The sequence below is a fragment of the Acanthamoeba castellanii genome (assembly GCF_000313135.1).
Source record: "Acanthamoeba castellanii str. Neff unplaced genomic scaffold scf7180000084645, whole genome shotgun sequence".
NCBI lineage: Eukaryota > Discosea > Longamoebia > Acanthamoebidae > Acanthamoeba > Acanthamoeba castellanii.
In genome coordinates, this window is record NW_004457313.1 from 1,232,695 (window position 1) to 1,253,257 (window position 20,563).

The following is a 20,563-nucleotide window of genomic DNA, read 5'->3' on the forward strand; positions in this document are numbered from 1 at the left end:
CATGACCCGCAAAATTCTGCGCTTTGGCCCAATTCACCGACACCCACCACAGAGACAAGTGGTCTCCCACCCCCTCCTCTTTTTTCTTCATACACTCCACTACACTCCTCACCAGACACTAGTGCACCACATTACAACTACTACTAAGCCAACAACAGCAGAAGAAGAGAAACAAGGCAAGACAGAGAGATGGACTTGAAGCTGCTGGAATCGGTGATGCGGGCCTTCTGCCCGCAGACCAACAAGGGCCACTTCAACGTGCCCGAGGGCTACAGCTTCCGCGGGGCCGTGTTCGACCTCGACGGGGTGGTGACCCAGACGTCCCACCTCCACGAGGAGGCCTGGAAGCAGCTCTTCGACGAATTCCTCCACAAGAAGAAGAACGAGAGCCAGGCCCGAGGCGGCGACCCAACAGACACGAAGCAGAAGACGAAGAAGGAAGAAGACGTGAAGGAGGATGCCGAGGAGGGCTTCGGCGGGAAGTTGAGCGAGGGATCGAAGGAGAAGGCAGAGAGTAGCCACAACGGCCGCCACGTCCAATTCGCAGAGCAGCAAGAGAGCGAGGCCAAGGCCGAGAGCAGCAGAGACAAGGAGGGAAAGCCCAAACGCGACGGCGAAGATAAAGAAGAGGAGGAGGAGACGGTCGCCGCCGACGGCGATCCCTACCGTCCCTTCAGCGAGCAGGACTACCTCACCTACGTCGATGGCCGTCCACGCCTTGACGGTGCGCCTGTGTTGGGGTGTGGGTCTGGGTGTGGGCAGTGGTGTTCTGAGAAGGTGATGCGTTGCGTGGACAGGTATCGCCAACTTCCTGAAGTCGCGTGACATCAAGCTGCCGCAAGGCGACGCCAAGGATGATGAGGACATGGAGACAGTGAGCGGGCTTGGCAACCGCAAGAATCGATTCTTCAACGCTCTCATGAAGGAGAAGGGCGTCGTCGTATACAAGGCCACCGTAGAGCTCATCAAGGTCCGCCCTCCATCACCAACCAACCAACCAACCAACCAACCAACCAACCACCAAATCTAAACCGTGTGTAGGAGTTGAAGCGCATGGGCGTGAAGATCGGCGCCGCTTCGTCTTCCAAGAACTGTCGCCCCATCCTGGTCACCGCCGGTCGGACCCTCTCCCTCCACCCCCACAGCAACTCATCACCAACTAACCCTCGCCTGACCTTTGTTGTGTGTGTGCGGATGATGTGGTAACTGCAGAGATCGAGTCGTTGTTCTCGGTGGTGATCGATGGCGTGGTGTCGGAGAGCCTCGGACTCAAGGGCAAGCCGGCGCCGGACATCTTCACCAAGTGCGCCGAGATGCTGGGCGTGCACCCGCGAGAGAGCATCATGGTCGAGGACGCCACCAGCGGCGTCCAGGCCGGCAAGGCCGGAGATTTCGGTCTCGTCGTCGGCATCGATCGGGCCAAGGGCAGGAACCGACAGCCGCTGCTGTCGGCCGGTGCGGACGTGGTGCTGGACGACTTTTCCCAGATCACGTCGTGGCATCTCAACGATTTCTTCCTCCCCAATGACGCCGGCTATGTCCTTCAGTTCGACAACTACGAACCCAAGCAAGAGCGCCTCCGTGAGGTATCGCTCGTTGTGTGTGTGGTGTGTGTGTGGTGTGTGTGTGTGGTGTGTGTGTGGTGTGTGTGTGTGTGGTTCTGACAACCACCACTTAGGCTCTTTGTACGCTCGGCAACGGTTATTTTGCGACGCGAGGATGCCTGGACGAGGCGCGAGCCGACGCTGACGAGCACTACCCGGGCACCTACATGGCCCGGGGCTGGAACCGCGAGGTCAGCAAAGTCGAAGGCCGCGACGTCGCCAACGAGGTATAATCCCACCTCGCTCAGCTGTGAGACTCCACTCCATATCTCACCGTGGTGTGTGTCGACAGGACTTGGTCAACCTGCCCAACTGGATCCACGTCACCTTTCGGCCCGACGGCAAGGACTGGTTCTCGTGGAACCGCGATGCCAAGGGTATGTGCACTTCCCTCTTTTTCTTCTTATTCTTCTTATCCTGATTTTTTTTTGTATTGTGGTTTATGTCCGGATTGTACTCTTACGCGGTCAGGAAACCTGCCCTTCGAGCTGCTGCACTACGATACGCGGTTGGACACGCACAACGGCCTGCTGGTGCGGCGGTACCGCGTGAAGGACGACGAGGGCCGGATCACTATGATCATGACCCATAGGGTGGTGCACATGAAGAAGCCGCACCTGGGCCTGGTCAAGTACACCCTCATTCCCGGTACATGGTCCCCTTCTCTCCGATGCACCCCACGGTCGCTGTCGCTGCGCCACTGACTGAAGGCCTGCGCTGCGTGCACAGAGAACTGGGGCGGAAAGATCGACATCGCTTCAGAGATTGACGGCAGTGTGCGGAACACCGGAGTGCCTCGCTACTTGTACGCACGTGTGACAACGCACAGCTCATTCTCGTCAACTATTGTTTCTTTTGGTAACCATCGTGTCGTTGGTCTGCCTTGTTGGGTTGACATTGTGCAGAGGTCTGCACGATAAACACTTGCGCGTGCTCGAGAAGGGCAAGTTCCCGCTCTCCACCAACGCAGATGAAAAGGACCAGGGCGTCTACATCGTCACCCGCTTCACCAAGGTTGACCACCTGCCTTATTTCATTTCATTTATTTCATCTTTTTTTTGACCTCAAGCGACAACTAACCCGCGTGATGGTCGTGGTGGCGCTAAGGCGTCGTGCGAGGTGGCAATGGCTGCGCGAACGCGGGTCTACCGAGGCACCAACTCCAACCCCCTTGACAACCCTGTCATTGGTATGCCCTACCCAACTCTGTTCTTGTTCTGCAAACTCAGGATTGTAAACTGGATCAACAATTGATTGTTGTGATGATACCTTCACCACAACGTTACAGTGGAGGACGAAGAAAAGATGACGCAGATCTATTCTGTGGACATCGAGCAGGGATGCGTCATTCAAGTGGAGAAGCTGGTCTCGCTCTACTGCAGCAAGGACCGCGGTGTGGGCAACGTCGCCGATTCGGCCATCGATGACATTCAACGCCACCACATGAAGGTAGGACCCTTGGCCACAACATCATTTACAGCTCTCAGCTCCTTTCTAACACACACACACACACACAACAGCGCTATTACAATATCTTCAGCCTCCACCAAAAGATCTGGTCGGAAATCTGGCGGCGTGTGGATGTCGACATCGAACTCACGCCCGAGGAGGCCAGTCCCACGCTCAAGCGCGAGCACCTCGAAGCGGTCAAGAAGGAAGAGCGCGAGCTGCGCGTGCTCAACGGGAGTGAAGAAGACCCGTCCTCCGAAGAGTTCTTCAGGGCAACCACCGGTACGACGATCGGAAGCCACCCAAGCAGGCGCAGAACGGCACAGTTGTCCACCAGGCCCGTACGGGCTCGCTCGGAGCTCAGAGCCTACCATGAATTTGAACGAGGTACCCAATCGACTGTGTCGCAAGCTGTGTCGTGTCGTGTCCTACTCACCCCATACTACAGCCAAAGAAAAGATGGAGAGAGTGGAGCACCTGCCCCTTACGAAGTACTCGGACATCGCCAAGGCCACGAACGAGGAGGACCTCCTCGCCGCCGCCTCCCGCCATCTGCAGGTTCGCACCTGTCCTACTTCTTTTTCTTGTTTAACAAAGCCGATTGACCTGTACGCGGGGGTGCATGGGTATTCATTCATTCATCTGCAGCTGGTGCTTCGCTTCAACATGTTCCACCTGACCCAGACCGTGTCCTTCAACACCATCGGCCTCGACACGTCCATTCCCGCTCGGGGCCTCCACGGCGAGTCCTACCGCGGTCACATTTTCTGGGACGAGGTACCCCTTGCGCCCCTCTCTTTCATTACTGTCTTTTCGCAGGAGCGCATGACATGTTCTGACCGCGCGTGTGAACGCCATGGTGGGGTGATATCTGCGTGTGACGGCGCAGCTGTTCGTGTTCCCGAGCTACAACCTGCGTCTGCCGGAGGTCACCCGTACCCTGCTGCTCTACCGGTTCTACCGCCTCGACGCTGCACGAGACCGGGCCAAGCAGGTACTCCACGCGTCTTCACCTGCACACTCAAGATCGCAGGGGAACACCACTCATGCCCGAGTGGTGTGTGTCGTGTGTGTGTGTGTGTGTGTGTCGTGTGTGTGTGTGTGTCGTGTGTGTGTGTGTGTGTGGTCCTAGCTGGGCTATTTTGGCGCATGCTATCCCTGGCAAAGCAGCAGCACGGGAAAGGAGGAGACGCAGGAGGTGCACTACAACCCCATGAACAAGACCTGGGGTCCCGACTACTCGTCCAACCAGCTCCACGTCAACATCGCCGTCTTCTACAACAGTGCGCCAGTGTCCACCGTTTCTTCGTTCTTCTTCGTTCTTTGTTTTCTTCGTTCTTCGTTCTTACTCATGAATGTTGAATGTTGTGCGTCATCCAGTCTGGGACTATTACAATGTGACGGGCGACCGCAGTTTTATCGCGCTCTACGGTGCCGAGATGATGCTCGAGATTGCCCGCTTCTGGGGGCTCAAGGCCATCTACAACGAAAAGACCGACCGCTACGACATCGATGGTGCGTGCTTGGCATTCCTTCGCCAAACCATTTCGCGACCCAACTGACGGCGCTGGCACAGGCGTGATGGGTCCGGACGAGTTCCATGAGAAGTACCCGGACACGGACAAGGCCGGGCTGAAGAACAACGCCTACACCAACGTGATGGTGGCGTGGCTGCTCGACAAGGCCCTGCTGGTGCTCAATCAGCTGCTGCCGGAGGCCCGGCGCCAGGAGATGATGAGCCGGCTCCACCTGTCCAAGCTGGAGCTCGACCGGTGGGAGCACATCACGTTCCGCATGGCCGTGCCCTTCCTCACCGAGACCCCCGGCATCATCGCCCAATTCGAAGGCTGGGAACAGCTCTTGGTACGCGCGTGTCGTGTCGTGTCGTGTCGTGCGGCGTGTGCGGCATCACTGACGCGTTACTGTAAATTTGTAGGACCTCAACTGGGACGCGTACCGCAAGAAGTACGGCACGATCAACAGAATGGACCGCATTCTCAAGTCCGAGGGCGATTCGCCCGACCGATACAAGCTGGCCAAGCAGGCCGACACCTGCATGCTCTTCTACCTCCTTCCCGAGCAGGAGCTCCTTCGCGTACGTTGTGTGTGTGTGTGTGTGTTTGTGTGTGTGTGTGTGCGCGCGCGCGTGTGTGGTGCGTGCGGTGTGTGCGTTCCTTACATTCTGCATTCCTGCGACGCTGCGCAGATACTCGCTCAGCTCGGGTATCCGTTCACGCGGGAGCTGATCCACAAGAACATCACCTACTACCTCAAGCACACCTCGCACGGTTCGACGCTGTCCTACGTGGTCTTCGCCCACATTCTCCACAAGTTCGACTCCAAGAAGGCCTGGAAGTTCTATCGCACCTTCGTCATGAGCGACATCGGCGACACCCAAGGTAGACGCCACCTGGTCGCCTTCCGCCCAATCTAGACTCATTTGCGTGTGTGTCGTGTTTTAGGAGGGACGACGAGCGAAGGAATTCACGTCGTGCCGCTTGCGGCGTCGATCAACATGCTGCTGATGCAGTTCTGCGGTATCGACACCAGCTACAACGCCATTCGCATCGACCCGCACCTCACCAAGGTCATCAGCCGCCTCGCCTTCCGCTTCAGCTATCAGCACCAGTGGTACGCACCCCAGCCAACCGGTTCAATTCCAACACACACGGCACACACGGCACACTGACCGTTCATAACACGAATGGACCACAGGATTCGTGTGAAGCTGTACGACTCGGTGCTTACGGTAGCGGTGGACGGAGACTCGGGAAGCGAGGACAAGGTGCCCATCATCATCCGCGACACCCTCCACTTCCTCCTGCCCGGGTCCAAGATGCAGTTCCACCTGCCCTGATCTGATGATCCCAACCCGACACATTTTCATCCAATACAACCTTCTCCACTCTTGACTCTCGTTGGGTGCGCCAGCGTTTCTTTCTGTGCACGACACGACAGGCCTGGTTGGAACGCGTCAGACAAGGTCCTTCGCCTTGAATCGGTGGAGCCAGCTGGCCACCACCCGAGAGTCGATCGGGTGGCAAGCCACCTTCGCTGTCGCACCATCCGTCCCCTCCTCCAGCTTGCGCGAGGAGTCGGCGATGGCCTGGAGGAGCGCCACAGTCTTGCCGCACTCGGCGGAACTCGTGCCCGGGAACCTGGTTTCGCCCGAGGCTGCTTAGGCGGCCATGGCTTGGGCGAGGCTGGGGCGCGCGCGCATGAGCGGTTGCGTACCACGAGCGGAACATGGAGCGGACGACGTAGAGCGGGTTCGACTCGTCGCTGGAGTCGATCTTCCGGCGCCACGCCAGGTAGGTCACCGCCTCCAGCGAGGGCGCAGCAGCGTCGCCAGACGAAGAAGAGGCGGTGTCTTCCATGAACCGCCGCACGCCCTCCAGCAGAGTGTCGAACGTTGTAGCCTGGGAGAAGTTGTTGATGTGGAATGTGCCCCCAGGCTGGCCGGCGGTGTGCTTGGCAATCTTCACGATCGCCGCCGCGGCCGAGTCCACGGGGACGAAGTTGAACTCGACTCCCCTGCACGCGGGGTAGCTCCGCATGTGGACGATGCCGCAAAGCAGCCGGCCGACCCAGTCGCTCTCGTTGGCGACGCCACCGCGGGCGCAGTGCGGCGCGGCCTCGCCGACGATCATGCCGCAGCGGAACACGTTGACGGGGAGCCCCCGCTTCCTGCCCCTGCGGAGCAGCAGCTCGGCCACGCACTTGGTCTGCCGGTAGCCGCTCCTGAGCGCCGCCAAGTAGGCGCCGACGTCGCCGCCGCCGCCGCCGCTCGTGCGCCGCATCAGCTGCTTCAGGTCTTCGTCTTCTTCGTGTGCCCTGGCCGTGCCTCGATCCTGCAGCACGCTCAGGCTCGAGATGTGGTGCACGACCGACAGTGTGCGGCCCGTGGCGGCCAGTCGCACCACGTTGCGCGTGCCTGCAAGAATCGATGAGCGCGTGTGTGTGGCGGTGTGTGCGGTGCGGTGTGTGCGGTGGTGCGTGTGCGGTGTGTGCGTGTACCCACTACGTTGCCCTTGACGAGAGAAGAGTAGGAGAGCAGGGAGTTGACCCAGGCGCCGCAGTGGAAGATGACCTCGGCTTCATCGCCCAGCGCGTCAAAGCGGTCCCTGCTGAGGCCGAACCGATCGAGCGAGAGCTCGCCGGCGACGGGCCGTATGCGCTGGGCCTGGGCGTCGTCCCAGAGCCCGTAGTCCTTCATGTGGTCCCGGACGCGCCGCATCGCCGCGTCTTCGTCGGCCTGACGCGGCCCCACGCGCACCAGGCACCATACGGTGGCCGACGGGAACTCGGCCAGAATGCGATGCAGGAGGAATGCGCCCAGGAATCCGGTGACGCCGGTGACGAACACGCCCCGCACCTCCAGGGCCGCACCTGCCCTCGAGACCTATAGTATACCCCCACCCACCCACACCCTTCGGGTTAGAACTGGCCTGCAGCTCGCTCAGCTCAGACCACAGCTCAGCCCAGCTCAGCTCAGCTATTTGAGGAATGGGCACGGGCGCACCTGCGAAGATGCCTGACATTTTTCGTCGAGCAGCCTGATGGTTTCTGGGTCCAATCGCGAGTCCCTGCGCCAATCGATTGACTGTGTCGCGGCCGTCGACTGGTCGCTGGGCGACCCACCCTGCGGTGGTGAGTCTTCCCCCGAGGCGGCGCCACCGCCGCCACTGTGCCGCTCGACGTACTCGGCCAGCTCGTCGATCGGTCGTTCGAGGACCATGGCCAGCGGCAGGCTCACGGCGAACCTCTCGCGGATGATCTTCATCAGGTTCACCGCCCCTAGCGAGTCGCCGCCCAGCTCCAGCAGACTCGCCTGCTGGCCCTCCTGCTGATGCAGCTGCTCGGCGCCGGGGCTGATCGTATGCGCGATGGCGTCGCGAATGGTGTCTCGGGTAAGGCGCGCCTGGGTCGTGGTGCGCGCGTAGGCGGCGTCGATGTCGGCGCGGTAGTGCACGGCCAGGGCGCGTCGGTTGAGCTTGCCGGTGATGGTGCGTTGGCCATTGTGTTCGCTGAAGGGCTCGCGGGCGAGGATCACGTCGCGCGGCACCTCGTAGTACCTCATCTCCTGCTTCTTGCTCACCGCCCGAATCCCTTCGGCGATCTCGTGCTTGAGGCGTTGGCGGCCAACGTGGTGGTCAGCCTCACCGTCGACGGCCGTAGCCGCGCGGGGAACGACGACGGCCACGAGGTGGGAGCGGCTGCCGTCGCCGTAGACGAAGCACTCCCTGATCGAGGGACAGCCGATGGTCAGTGCGGCTTCGATCTTCTCGGGCACCACGAAGAGCCCTTGCGCCAGCTTAAACAGGTTCTGTCCATATGTGCCGGTGATGTGCGGTGGTGAAGGCGCGAGTGAGTGTGTCGCGAATGGAGCACAGTGTGAATGGGCGGGGCGCGGGGTGCCTTCTTGCGGTCGATGAGCTCAATCGACCGGGTGTCTCCGGTCTGCTGGAGCATGCCAATGTCCCCCGTCTTGAACCAGCCGTCTTCAAAGTTCTCCTTCGTTTGCTCTTCGTCGAGGTAGTAGCCTTGCGTGGTGACCACCAAAGGCGTTGGTGAGCGATCACTAGCGAGGCGGCGAGGTGGACCCGTACGTACCAGGAGTGATTGTGGGGCTGCGCACCCAGACCTCGCCTCGCGGGAACGGCTTGTCCGTTGTCTTGTATTCTTCCCAGTCGACCAACTTGAGCTCGACGTCGCTCGATACCTGATGACGAGAAGAGGCGAAGGTATTCAACACAACAATCAGGCCAGTAACAGGTTGCGGCAGGGTCATATAGAACGTTGATACATTAGACAACTGCAATTATGCATAGAAATGTTGGTGGTGATTGTACCGTCTTATTGCTGTAGATGCCGCCGATCTCTGTGGCGCCGTAGCTTTCCCGGATCTCAATGTTACCGAAGAGCTTGCGTGTGAACTGCAGTACCTCCTTGGGCACCGGCGCACCACCTGCCCGCCATGAAGAAAAGATCGTCAGTTGCTTGCCCTGCAGAGCTGAAGCTTCTTCTCTTTGTTTGTACCGATCGTGATCATTCGAATGCAGCCGCTGCCAAGCATCTTTCTAAACCGCGCCATAACCTGGGCCTTCAGCTCCTGCTTTTCCAGCGCATTCTTGGCCCCGCCTGTGTGGTATGGAGAATAGCAGTGGAACGTGGTCAGCGCCGAGCGCAGTACTGGACAAGAGGGACGGGAGGCACCGACCATAGGCCGCGTTCAGGGCCTGAGTGTAGAGCTGGTGTACGGTGATCCAGGTGATGGGCGGACCCGAGAGAATGGTGGGCCGCAGGATGGGGATCTCTTCCAAGATCCGATCCACGCCCCCCGAGAAACAGCCAACCCGGGAGCCATTGCCTGCGGCGGACGGCGGTCAGTGTGCGCGAGATTCGGGGGGGGATGGGCGCATGACTACGCACAGAGGGCGCGTTCGGTGTTCTTGCGGGTGGAGGAGGCCGACAGAGGGCCGCTGGTCATGTACACCTTCGGAAATGCGTAGAGCACAGTCCTGTCGTATGAATTGAGTGTAACGCGAGTGCGCTCGCCAACACCAGAACAACACTTGGCAGGAATTAGAGAGAGAGGCGCACCTGGATCTGAGGGTGTCGTGCCACAAGCGTTCCGTGTAGATCGTGCCCTGTTCATGATGGATCTGTGCGTCAAGCCTCTGGCCAAACGTATTCATGGCGGGGTGGACCGACGAACCTTGGGCAGGCCGGTGCTGCCGGACGTGTACACCACGGTGACCACATCATCGGGTTTGTTGGGCACCGCAATCGGGAATGTCGGGTTCTGCATCGTCGCAATATCGAGGCATCAAATGGATCGAGTAAGTTCAGGTCAGCCAACACGCGCTACACGGGAGTGATTGCTGGCGGCCAACCTCGGCCAGGAACAATGCTCCTTGCCTCTCGACGCTACTGAACCGCAGGATCTTGACCCCAGTCTGCACCGGTGAAGCTTGACGAATCAGGCACCACCAACAAAGCTTTGGGGGGGGGGAGCGAGAGCGAAACCTGGTGTTGTTGTGGGTAGGTGCCGAGTGTGGCTTGAGCCGGTAGCGAGTCGCCGTCGGAGAGGGACGGCTGGTTCTTGTCGAAGTGGATGATGTACTGGAGCGCGGGCAGTGACGGAGCCAGCTCCTCGAACAGTTTGACAAACTCGGGACTGCACACGACGCAGGTGGCCTGGAAACGAACATGAGCCAGCCGATGGGCCAAACAAGATAATAATTCGGGTTTGTCCTGTGTACCTGGACGCGCTTGAGTATGTACAGCATGTCGGAGCGGTGGCTATTTGTATGCAACGCCACAGAGATGACAGACCGATAGACGCACGCAAAGTCGGCCAGGTACCTGATGATTGTGTAAACATAAAGAGAGAACTGAGATCAGAGGCAGACCTTGACCTAAAGACCTGAGTAGAGAGAGATAAATTAGATGTGGTATCGGCCCACGCACCACTCCAAGCGATTGGGAGAACAGATGGCGAGGTGCGATCGCGCCTCGATGCCCAGTATCGACAGCCCCGCGGCAAAGTGTCGCACTCGCAGACCAACCTCCTTGAACGTATGCCACTTGTAGGAGGCCGCCAGTACTTCTGGCGCGGCGGAGAATGCGTCAAGAGCGCCATGGATCACATCAGCTCTATATCGCCACGACCTACCAGACGACTCAGAACATTCACTGATGATTGGTGGCTCACCTGTGCCATCGACAGAGAGGGTGGGTCGCCACCCGAGACACCAGCGGCCGGCGAAGCAATTGAAGGCCAGGGATAGGATCGTCACGCAGTCGGGTCCCTGCACCGCGTCTTGGCAGGTCCACGGATGCCCCCTCTCCTCCAGCATCTCGTGGGCATGCGGCGCTCGCTTGTCTGCACCCGTTTTTTATTATTATTATTTATAAACAAATATTAATTAGAATTAGTGTATACAAATAAGTATATTTGGGGGTACCAGCATAGCAGGCAGAGCAGCGCTCCACCCAATCGCACGTGGGGCAGTGGTAGCGGGTGTCCTCGGGTCGTATCGTGCGCCAGCACCCTTCGCACTCGGCCTCCATCTTCTCTTCTCCTCTCGTTGTCTGGCAGCTCAAGCTCGCGTCTCTGAGTGCGGCTTGCGTTGCTTGCGTTCAGTGAACACAAGAGTCCACCCAAAGTGGCAGCAGCGAGGATTGTAATCTTTTTGAGTAAGACAGAAGAAGATGGCCGACAAGGAAGAGTGGAGGTGGGTGTGCGTTGATGCGGGCTCGCGGTTGGACGGCGACAGTGACGAAGAGGAGGAAGAGGAAGACGAGGAGTACGACCCCACCCGCGTGGACGAGGACGGTCTGCTCCGTCCGCTCACTCGCTGGGGCCAGACCCTGGCTTGCCTGCCCTCTTCTTCTTCAGTTGCCCTGTCCTTCTTCCTCTACGGCGGTACCCCCCCCTCCGCACTTTAGTTACATTTTGTGTTTTTTTTTCATTTCCTTTATTTTGGTCATAATGTAAATCATTTTTATTTATATGTAAAATGTTATTGTTCACCTCTAAGCAAAATGCAATGTAACAACCACTCAGGAAGGGACGGGCGGTTCGCCGATGGTTACATCTACCCTCGCGAAGTGTGGACGTGCAGTCTGAAGGTTGGCGCGGCCGGAGAGCGGTCGGTCGAGTGGCGCTGCGGTCCTCTCGTGGGTGATGACGACACCGCCACCCCCAAAGGTACCTACTGCTGCTCCTGCTAGTACTACTGCTACACCTTGACCTTGGATCAGGCCTTCTCATGAGTACTACCAACAACGACCACCACTCCTACAACTCAGGTCGTTTCCTGCATTCGACGTGCGTGGTTGGGCGAGGCTTGCTGGTGTGGGGCGGCCACGATGACGAGGACGTGTTCGACGATCTCCACCTGCTCGACACGGACACGATGCAGTGGCGCCGGGTGGAGTGTGAGGGCGAGAGCCCTGGCCCTCGCTATGCGGCCGAGTCCGTGACGCTGGCGGACGACTTGGTGCTGGTTTACGGCGGCAAGGACGACAGCAAGGCCTTCAACGACCTCCACCTGCTGCGCTTTACCTCGGCGGGTACCTCTTTCTGGGTGTGTCGCGTGTGTCGCGTGTGTCCGTGTGTCGACACTGATGTGTGCCATCTTCGCCCTCCGCCAGACAAGCAAAGGGCTCAGTGGAGCAAGCTCGCCCCCACGGGACAGGCCCCGACGCCGCGAGATTGCGGCACTGCGACCTTGCTCAACAAGAAGTACAATTCTCTCTCTCGCTCTCTCGCTCTAGCTCGTTCGGTTCTGTGTTAAGTGTGGCGTCCCTACATCAGGCTCTACGTGATCGGCGGATCAGATGAGGAGAGAGAGGTCTTCGTGTACGACGTCGGTAACGTGTCCCCCGCCCTATGAAAAGAGCACTTGGGCAAGATGCGCTGACTCCTGGTCAATTGACGCAGAAACGAATGCGTGGAGTACGGTGGCGCCGCCGGAAGAGGGCTCAGATGAGGCGGCGTGGCCCACACTCCGATCGGGTCATGCCTGCGCCCCGGTGGCCGGTCGCTACATAGTCATGTTCGGCGGCTGCACGCCCGAGGCTCTTCACGGCGATACGCACGGTGCGCTCGTCCTTCTTTCCTGATGCGCCTTTCTTTCTTCGGGCCAGTCCCGTTCTGACCGGTCAAATTGGCACCAGTGTTCGACACGGAGCAAGGAACGTGGAGGCAGCTGAGCTTGCCCGAGGAGGGCGCACCTGCGCGCCGAGCAGGTTTGCACACCCGAGCGACTCAAGTTCGCGTGGCATTCCCAGTTTACTCACCACCCCTAACGGTGCATTCCGTCTGCAGGCCATTCGATAGTGGCCCTCGCCGACGCGCGTACCTTGGCCCTGTTTGGTGGCGAGACCGTGCGACCGGACAAGCTCGTCGACATGGCCACGCTCAATGACCTCCACCTCCTCCAGCTTTCGAGCTAGCCTTGGCAAGGCCGCCTCATTTGTTTTGATGATGTTGGAGTGATTTGTTGTTTTTGAGTTGGTGAAGATGTTGTGTTTGTTTTTGTATTGGTGAAGAAAAGGAGATGTTCGATCATAGCCCAGGCCCCAGCAGAGGAGAATACGGTGCTTGGGGTTCTGTAGACCCACCGTCCTGGCTTCTGCCAGGTCCGGCGTTCGTCTATTAGCCGAAGTGCGACACTCCGCACGGAAGAGCGGACCACGCAAAGCACGGCTAAAGAAGATTCAACACCAAACCCGACTCTCTCGGCAGGCTATGTATTTATCTGCCCGAGCAAATATTGTGGGACCGCAGCTAAACTCCACGCGTGCGCTGGGGCTGGACGCGTGAGCTCAAGCGGACGCGACATCACGTTTGGCGTTGACGACAGCAACATGTTTCGTATTGTTGGGTGGTTGAAACAATAACTCGTATGAGTTCCGGAGTGTGGTTAGGGATGTGCGGCGGAGGTGGCGGCGGATTGGGCTTGCCAGGCGAGGGGGAGGGAGGAGAGGGCGGCGTGGTTGGTGAGCTCCAGGGCTTCGAGGAGGACGTCGGGTCGCAGCGGCGTCGTCGTCTTCGCGTGTCTCTCCGACAGGTGCTTCTTCCAATTCTTGGCTCCTGGAATCTGAGTTTTAGCACCCAAAGGATGTGGCCCAGTGATGAAGGTGGGCTTTACCTCCGGGCATGTTGGCGTACAGGCCGAGCATGTGTCGTACGATGCTCCACAACTTTTCGCCTTCTTCCATCTGCTCTTTCGCATATTCCACCTAACAACGTTACAGTGGCCTTGGTCAGAGTTGGCTGACGCCACACAGAGGGTAAAGATGGTGCGACATACCATGCGCAGCACAACATCGCGTCGGCTCACCTCCTCTGCAGTACTACCGAAGAATTCCCTGTCCAAGGCGGCAAAGAGGAACGGATTGGAGTAGGCAGCCCTTCCTATCATCACACCGTCCACGCCCTGTATCGACCACGGTTCAGCAAACCAGTTATTGATGGTGATGGTGGTGATGATGATAAAGACGGGCGAAATGCCGGTGGAGGGAATGGTACTGACCTGCTGCCTCTGATAATGGATATCTTCGATCGTTTTCACCTCGCCGTTGAGCTCGACCTTGAGCGCAGGGAACTCCTGCTTGATTCGGTACACGTAGTCGTAGATCAGGGGAGGAATTGTTCTGTTCTCCTTCGGCGACAGACCCTTCAACCACGCCTTCCTACACGAGCGACCATGCCAGTCGGTCAGCCATGTGAGCGAGTGTGCGCCGCGCAGTTGGACGCACGCGCACCTGGCATGAATGATGAAGCGATCGCAGCCGGCCAGCGACACCGTGTGCACGAACGCGCGCAGCTGTTCGTAGGAATCCATTTCGTCCACGCCAATCCGGTGCTTCACGGTGATGGGAATCTGCACGCCCTTCTTCATCGCTTCGACGCACGAAGCGACCACCGACGGCGTCTTCATGAGGACCGCGCCAAAGCTACCTGGCGCATTCACTATGCGTGAGTCCAAGGTCACTAGTACGTCACGCACACGCACCACCGCACACGCATGCACTGACCTTCTTTGACGTTTTTTGAGGGACAGCCAACGTTGAGATTGACCTCGTCGTAGCCCAGCTCCTGAGCCACCTGCGCGCAGAACTGGAGTTCGGTGGGGTCGTTCCCGCCAAGCTGCAGGACCAGCGGATTCTCGTACGGGGAGTAGCCCAGCAATCGCCCCAGCGACGGCGGCGCGTGGGCGTGTGCGTGCGTCGGCGCCGCTGTGGCAGGAATCTGAACGATCGGTTCAACGTGAGTGAGCGAATGCCAGGTGGCAAAGAGAGGGAGCTGGGTGCCTTATACCGTGAGGGAGAGTGGCGAAGAAGAGGCAAGAGAGGGACTGTGGTGGCGTTGTCGCACGCGGGCGAGAATGGCGGCGAGCGGGGTGTGGCGCGACTGTTGGTGTTCGGCGTGGATGGACGACAGGATGGCGCCGGTCGACACCATCTCCGTGTAGAGAACGGTGTGCTGCGTTATCTGGCGCATCAAGTACCTGCCATCCAGAATTAATATTAAAAACTGATAAATTAATCAATAATTAATCCACTATGGACGATTAATCGATATATTGGCCGGCGACGTACCTATAGTGTTGGTCGGTGCAGTCCATCATGGGGGCGACGGAGATGCGAAAAGAATCTGAGGCCTTTGCGGTATTGGTGGAAGCGGAACGAATCGATATCGTTGCATCACGATTCTTCCTATCTGACACAGATCGTGCACCATACGAAACGAGACACGGCACCGCAGATTTTACGGCCGTTGGGCATAGCAATCGCGATCGAACGGACATGTGCGGGGTGGATGAGGTGTTTGGTGGTGCCCTCTTCTTTTGAGTGTTGTTGACAAGGGGCTGCTGACGTCAGCAAACAAGACTCGCCTCCGTCAGTAGTCAGTGTCGATCCGTCGTTGACCGGCCCCCAGCTTGTAGAAGATGTCGCCCTTGCCGTCCCACACCTTGGGCTTGATGGTGGCGCCCACCATCACGGCACTGCTCAGCAGGAGGGGCGTGATTGGTGGGCCAAGCAGCGAGAAGAAGGCGGCCACGAGAATCCACAGGTGCAGCGACTCGAGCATCTTTCGTGGCAGCACCTCGTCGTCGCGCTCCGCGTCTGCTTCCTCTTCACCATCAGTGCCTTGGCCCGGCTTTGTAGCGGAGGTGACCGTCGTCTGACGGTTCGAGGTCGTTGCTGGTCGCTTGTCACTGCTGGCTGGACTGACGAACAGAGTGTAGTAGACCTTTGCAAGGCAGACGAGCACGGCGAACGATGCAACAATAGAGAAGTCGTTGTCGTCCATCCCCTGCAGCGACACACACCACACACACACACACACACACACGCAATAAGAAGACGCAACAATCAGGGGCCGTGGGAAAAAGCAGGCGAACCTTGACGATCAAAGCGGGGCTGCCGGTTTCGAGCAGATCCCGTCGCACGTTCCATTTGGCGGTGGTGTCGACCACGAGGACGCACAGGGATGTGGATAAGAGCATCAACGCGCCGCGTAGCATCTGGCGTCGTTCCTCCAGGATGTCGATCGACCAAAAGCGATACATCTACAACGTCGATTGCCAGCCATGACAGTCATCAGTGGCAGAATGATGCGCATTGGGCAACACGGGGAATGTGGCCACGTACGAAGAAAATGGAGAGGAGGGAGGGTAGCAGGAGTGTGCCGAAGAAAGGCGCCTTGTTCCACATGAAGGCGTTGAAATAGCCGTTGATCGCCATCATTCCCAGCTGCAGCAAAGTCACGGCCGTAACCGACCTGCACGGCACAGCGCACATTAGCCTTCATTCCATGCATGTCGAGCGCGTGCAGGAGGTGTGCGTGCTGCGAGCCTGGTTTGGGGCGCAGGCGAGGTCGCACCGTTGTATGGAGGCGAGCAAGTCAGCTCGCTGGTCCATCAGTCGCAGCTTCCAGAACCTGGCATGCAAGGTCAGTTGTTGTTCACATTCGGGCACACAGGCAACACGCTATCACGAACACCGCACATGCACACACCGCACACCGCACGCACGGGGACATGAACGTACACAGAGCCCATGAGGACGTGGAAGGTATGCACGATGAGGGCCAGCGCGATTTCGGCAGCGTGGAAGAGCGGGGAGGCCACCACCTGCCGGTCGGACAGTGTGAACACCGAGAAGCCGTAGCAAAACAGGCCAACGGCCGCTGACCCATTGAGCAGCATGAATGCGCCGCCCACCACCGCCGTAGCCGTCCTGTGCTGCACCATCTGCGCTGTCATCACCAGATGGAAAAATAACTCATTACAATGAGATTAATCTTGCCGCACCAGATTTGCGAACTCATTGGCGAGAAGGGCACGTACAAGTGTGCACCAGCGGTTAGGCGTGCACCTCTTCCTCAAGGATGTCCAGAAACTCTGCCTTTTCTTTCGGTTGCCTTTCTTTTATTTATTTTTCGATTAATCGGCCAAAACGAAGATGAAGGTGGCAACAACCAAGCTGGCGACGCGCAGTCGGCCGGTTACGCCGATGTTGAGCCCCGCGCTGCTCATGCGGTGCAGCGTCGGACCGACTTGCACATCTCAATCGCTGCTGGCACGCCGATTTTCATCAGACGTAAAGAAGACGATGAAGGCGGCCGTGGTGCCCCAGTACGATCTGGAGGACAGCGACGAGGTACACCCGGCGTCCCTCATCGTCCGCAGCGACTGGCCAGTGCCCTCGCTGCACGACGTCGAGTCGCGGCACGACGAGGGCGACGTACTCGTGCAGGTGGCAGCCAGCAGCGTCAACCCCATCGACAGCATGCTTCGCCGGGGCTACGGCCGTGCTCTGCTCGAAGCCACCGCACAGGGGAGGTCGCGCCTGCCCTTCATTCCCGGCTTCGATGTCGCCGGTACGTTCGATACCGAACATCAGCGGGCTGATGGCGGTTGTGTGAGCTCACCATGATGATGGCGTGTGCAGGTACGGTGGTGGATGTGGGCACCGGGGTGTGGAATTGGAAGAAGGGCGACATGGTGTGGGGAGGCGCAGAGCTCTTTCGCAATGGCGCCCATGCCGAGTACATCGCCATCAACCAGGTGCGTCGCACGACCACCAATCGGTTGGCTGTATTTGTTGGGAACCGGCGGCTGACGATTTGAGGCCTGGACCTCTAGCACGCGCTCGCGCCCAAACCAGCCAACCTCACGATGGAAGAGGCCGGCTCGCTGCCTTTTGTGGCCCTCACCAGCTGGCGTGGGCTCGTCGACACGGCTGGCCTTTCTTCCTCCACCAGCAAACGAATCTTCATCAACGGCGGCAGTGGTACGCTCCTTCTGGTCCCAACGTTCTTTGTTCTCTCTCTGCGTGCTAAAATCAACTGTGTGTGTGTGTGTGGTGTAGGCGGGATTGGAGTGTTCTCGATCCAGCTGTTGAAGAGCTGGGGCCACTACGTGGTGGCATCGTGCGGGGAGCGGAATGTGGAGAAGCTCACCAAGCTGGGCTGTGACCAGGTGCTAGACTACCGAAGCCCTCAGTTCCAGCAGTTTTTTGGACACCCCCGAGAGCGTCGACGTCGTGCTCGACACCGTGGGCGGCGCCAAGAGCGAAGCGAGAGGCCTTCGCGTAGTAAAGCCCGGCGGGCACTACCTGTCGCTGCGTGGTGCGCCCCTTCTTTCGAACCCCGCGCAGCTGTCGCTCCCTCCCCCCCCCGACCTAATAAGTTTCCTCCCTCAGGTCCGTTGGCCACCATGACCGACAGTGGCGGCCTCGTTGGCGGCCTTCTTGGCGCCGCCACAACCATCGCCCAGAAGAAGCTCGCTGCATTCACGCAAGGTACCTTCCTCGTGTGCGTGTGCGTGTGCGTGTGCGTGTGCGTGTGCGTGTGCGTGTGCGTGTGCGTGTGCGTGTGCGTGTGCGTGTGCGTGTGCGGTAGTTTGTGTGCGTGTGCGGGTGGCCTCGATGGTACCTGAAAGTGCATCCGCGCCTGCAGACCGAAGACACGTGCATGTGGACTACGTGATCTACAAGCCCAACGGCGACGCACTGCGCGAGGTGGGGAAGCTCGTGGAGATGGGTCGCATCAAGCCCGACATCGACCGAGTATTCGATCTGGGCGATATTCGCGAGGCGCACCAGTACCTCGAGGGCGGTCACGCCCGCGGCAAGGTCGTCATCAAGGTGATGTAAGCTTCTCCGATCTCTCCCCGTGCAGCTTCGGGAGATTGATTGATCAAGGCATCACATCGTGATCGTACTTGTTGATGTGTACGAGTTGTGAGTAGTCCTCGCTGGCTTGCTTGGTATGGCCATTTGGGTGGGTGAACTCAACCGAACTCAGCCGAGCTGACACGTGGCCCTTTATCTCTTCGCGGCCAACTGAGCTCGCAGTTCATTCTTTCGCTCTCCCAACCGCGGCCGCACCAGAACAAGAACAAGAACAAGAACCAGGAGAAAGCTCTCTTATGCTGCTATTGGCAGTTGGTCCATAGATATGGAGCTTGCAGGCGAGACACAAGGGGGCCAGGATTTCGTCATTAATCTGCAACCACGATTTTATGGCTTCTGTACGTGGCCCTTGCAGCTGCTGCAACTCCCATGCGCCCTCCTAAGAAAATCTCTTTTGTCTTTAATTACAGATGACAACGTGGCCCAGTTCGAATCCTCCTACACAGAAGAGCAGGTAATCAAACTCTTGATTTTTAATCAATTATAAAATCAATTCATATTTGATTTTTTAATTAATAATTTATTCTGGCCAGCTGTTGCAGAGAGCGAGGCGGCTGAAGAACCAGCAACGGCGTCGGGTGCGACGGCTTCTTCTGGCGCTCATCGGCACGCTCGGCACTTCCTTTGGTGGTGGTTTGGTTGTCGTTTCTGTGTCTCACTTCCATGTGCGTGCGCGTACAGCGGTGACGGTGAGCGTGGTGGTCATGATCATTGTATATTCCATTATCGCCACATCACGGTACATCGAGAACGAGAGCGGTCGTTGCTCGCAGTATGCACGCGCACGCCCCTGGATCTGACCTTCTTCATATATCCAACACACACAGAGATTACTATGGCGGAGTGCCGCACAGACGCAATTGGTGGTGGAGCTTCTTCAGGCGAAAGCTGAGCGAAAGCGACAAACGACCACACGAAGGTAGTTCAGCTCAGCTCCAACGGCCTGGCAGGCGTTGTTGAGGCTGACGTCCCTCGTATCTCCGACCAGAGACGGGTGGCGGGTCGCAGCGCGCCATCGCACAGAAGCACGAGCCGGCGGGAGGAGGGGAGGACGACGCGGGGCTGGGCAAGACGTGGCTTCGGACGTGCGACAACTCCAAGCAAGGGCGAACCTACGTCACCGACGAGCGTGGTACTTATACGCTACTGCTGCCTGTCTATCGTTTGTCACCGACATCAAGACTCACGCCATGCGGCTGGTGTGATGCTATGCAGGCTATGTGTGCCGGTGGGATCAGATGTACTCTGGAGCGGGGTATGGCTGCTGTTGGGAGTCAGATCGCACGAATATCTCGCGCTACTCCTGCCAACAGTGCGACATCAAGTGCGTGGCTTTCTCCATATGGTTCTGCTTTCCTTTGGCCTTGGTTGACTGGCCCTGTCCGATGGATGGCGACAGGACTACGTGTTGCTTGGAGTACGAGTTTTGTGTATCGTGTTGCCTCAACCCAAGCCAAGAGCAGCGCGTTGCCAGTTGGCTACAGCTCAACATTGAAGGTACAACACGTTCCAATTGTGATTGTCCTCTTCTCATGTCTGGATTCACCTTCACCAGACTCCCGCGAGCGAGAGGAGATGGCGCCTCTTTCTCTATTCGAGCAGTGCCTCGCCCTGTGCCGCACGTCATCAGCCTCGATTCTGCGACAGCACATCTTCATCTCGCCCTCTCACTTCTGCTATGCTGGTGTACCATCATAGCTTCATCCACCTTCATGTGATGATGTACAACAGAATCCAAGGCTGGTGTATGTACAAAAGGGTGTATCTAAAAGTGTTCCACATGCCAGAGA

The 20,563-nt window shown here is 58.4% G+C and overlaps 8 protein-coding genes and 1 pseudogene across 8 annotated transcripts; 6 read left to right on the top strand and 3 right to left on the bottom strand.

Moving 5' to 3' along the window:
• Positions 1 to 189: 189 nt before the first annotated feature.
• Positions 190 to 2,858, top strand: ACA1_097400 (betaphosphoglucomutase family hydrolase; the record flags this gene model as incomplete). The annotated part of the gene is made up of 10 exons (XM_004335021.1): positions 190 to 724; positions 798 to 970; positions 1,042 to 1,117; positions 1,213 to 1,586; positions 1,679 to 1,831; positions 1,897 to 1,981; positions 2,076 to 2,252; positions 2,334 to 2,409; positions 2,510 to 2,618; positions 2,712 to 2,858. 10 exons carry the CDS (start codon positions 190 to 192, stop codon positions 2,856 to 2,858), a joined length of 1,905 nt encoding a protein of 634 aa, XP_004335069.1.
• Positions 2,859 to 2,909: 51 nt separating this feature from the next.
• On the top strand, positions 2,910 to 5,910 carry ACA1_097410 (glucosyl hydrolase family protein; the record flags this gene model as incomplete). Its single annotated transcript, XM_004335022.1, has 12 exons — positions 2,910 to 3,053; positions 3,125 to 3,335; positions 3,502 to 3,611; positions 3,702 to 3,830; positions 3,943 to 4,047; positions 4,186 to 4,336; positions 4,434 to 4,568; positions 4,630 to 4,916; positions 4,990 to 5,148; positions 5,260 to 5,452; positions 5,516 to 5,684; positions 5,769 to 5,910. 12 exons carry the CDS (start codon positions 2,910 to 2,912, stop codon positions 5,908 to 5,910), a joined length of 1,935 nt encoding a protein of 644 aa, XP_004335070.1.
• A 117-nt stretch (positions 5,911 to 6,027) lies between these two features.
• Positions 6,028 to 11,129, bottom strand: ACA1_097420 (NADbinding domain 4 domain containing protein; the record flags this gene model as incomplete). The annotated part of the gene is made up of 18 exons (XM_004335023.1): positions 6,028 to 6,211; positions 6,288 to 6,987; positions 7,071 to 7,455; positions 7,576 to 8,379; positions 8,445 to 8,596; positions 8,667 to 8,775; positions 8,906 to 9,021; positions 9,093 to 9,245; positions 9,274 to 9,423; positions 9,486 to 9,574; positions 9,657 to 9,703; positions 9,772 to 9,858; positions 9,950 to 10,012; positions 10,083 to 10,253; positions 10,319 to 10,421; positions 10,527 to 10,665; positions 10,771 to 10,941; positions 11,024 to 11,129. The coding sequence occupies 18 exons, from the start codon at positions 11,127 to 11,129 to the stop codon at positions 6,028 to 6,030; spliced, it is 3,729 nt and encodes a 1,242-aa protein (XP_004335071.1).
• A 141-nt stretch (positions 11,130 to 11,270) lies between these two features.
• On the top strand, positions 11,271 to 12,457 carry ACA1_097430 (acylCoA binding protein, putative; the record flags this gene model as incomplete). The annotated part of the gene is made up of 5 exons (XM_004335024.1): positions 11,271 to 11,484; positions 11,626 to 11,769; positions 11,871 to 12,134; positions 12,216 to 12,306; positions 12,379 to 12,457. 5 exons carry the CDS (start codon positions 11,271 to 11,273, stop codon positions 12,455 to 12,457), a joined length of 792 nt encoding a protein of 263 aa, XP_004335072.1.
• A 160-nt stretch (positions 12,458 to 12,617) lies between these two features.
• Positions 12,618 to 13,019, top strand: ACA1_097440 (uncharacterized protein; the record flags this gene model as incomplete). The annotated part of the gene is made up of 3 exons (XM_004335025.1): positions 12,618 to 12,663; positions 12,741 to 12,812; positions 12,892 to 13,019. The coding sequence occupies 3 exons, from the start codon at positions 12,618 to 12,620 to the stop codon at positions 13,017 to 13,019; spliced, it is 246 nt and encodes an 81-aa protein (XP_004335073.1).
• Positions 13,020 to 13,489: 470 nt separating this feature from the next.
• On the bottom strand, positions 13,490 to 15,196 carry ACA1_097450 (tRNAdihydrouridine synthase A, putative; the record flags this gene model as incomplete). Its single annotated transcript, XM_004335026.1, has 6 exons — positions 13,490 to 13,666; positions 13,880 to 14,261; positions 14,334 to 14,529; positions 14,607 to 14,820; positions 14,947 to 15,079; positions 15,171 to 15,196. The coding sequence occupies 6 exons, from the start codon at positions 15,194 to 15,196 to the stop codon at positions 13,490 to 13,492; spliced, it is 1,128 nt and encodes a 375-aa protein (XP_004335074.1).
• A 275-nt stretch (positions 15,197 to 15,471) lies between these two features.
• Positions 15,472 to 16,828, bottom strand: ACA1_097460 (uncharacterized protein; the record flags this gene model as incomplete). The annotated part of the gene is made up of 5 exons (XM_004335027.1): positions 15,472 to 15,888; positions 15,977 to 16,144; positions 16,227 to 16,356; positions 16,459 to 16,515; positions 16,626 to 16,828. 5 exons carry the CDS (start codon positions 16,826 to 16,828, stop codon positions 15,472 to 15,474), a joined length of 975 nt encoding a protein of 324 aa, XP_004335075.1.
• Positions 16,829 to 17,189: 361 nt separating this feature from the next.
• ACA1_097470 lies at positions 17,190 to 18,734 on the top strand (annotated as a pseudogene).
• A 304-nt stretch (positions 18,735 to 19,038) lies between these two features.
• On the top strand, positions 19,039 to 20,471 carry ACA1_097480 (uncharacterized protein; the record flags this gene model as incomplete). The annotated part of the gene is made up of 9 exons (XM_004335028.1): positions 19,039 to 19,111; positions 19,184 to 19,227; positions 19,318 to 19,351; positions 19,455 to 19,512; positions 19,601 to 19,692; positions 19,762 to 19,905; positions 19,989 to 20,097; positions 20,173 to 20,270; positions 20,329 to 20,471. 9 exons carry the CDS (start codon positions 19,039 to 19,041, stop codon positions 20,469 to 20,471), a joined length of 795 nt encoding a protein of 264 aa, XP_004335076.1.
• Positions 20,472 to 20,563: the final 92 nt, after the last annotated feature.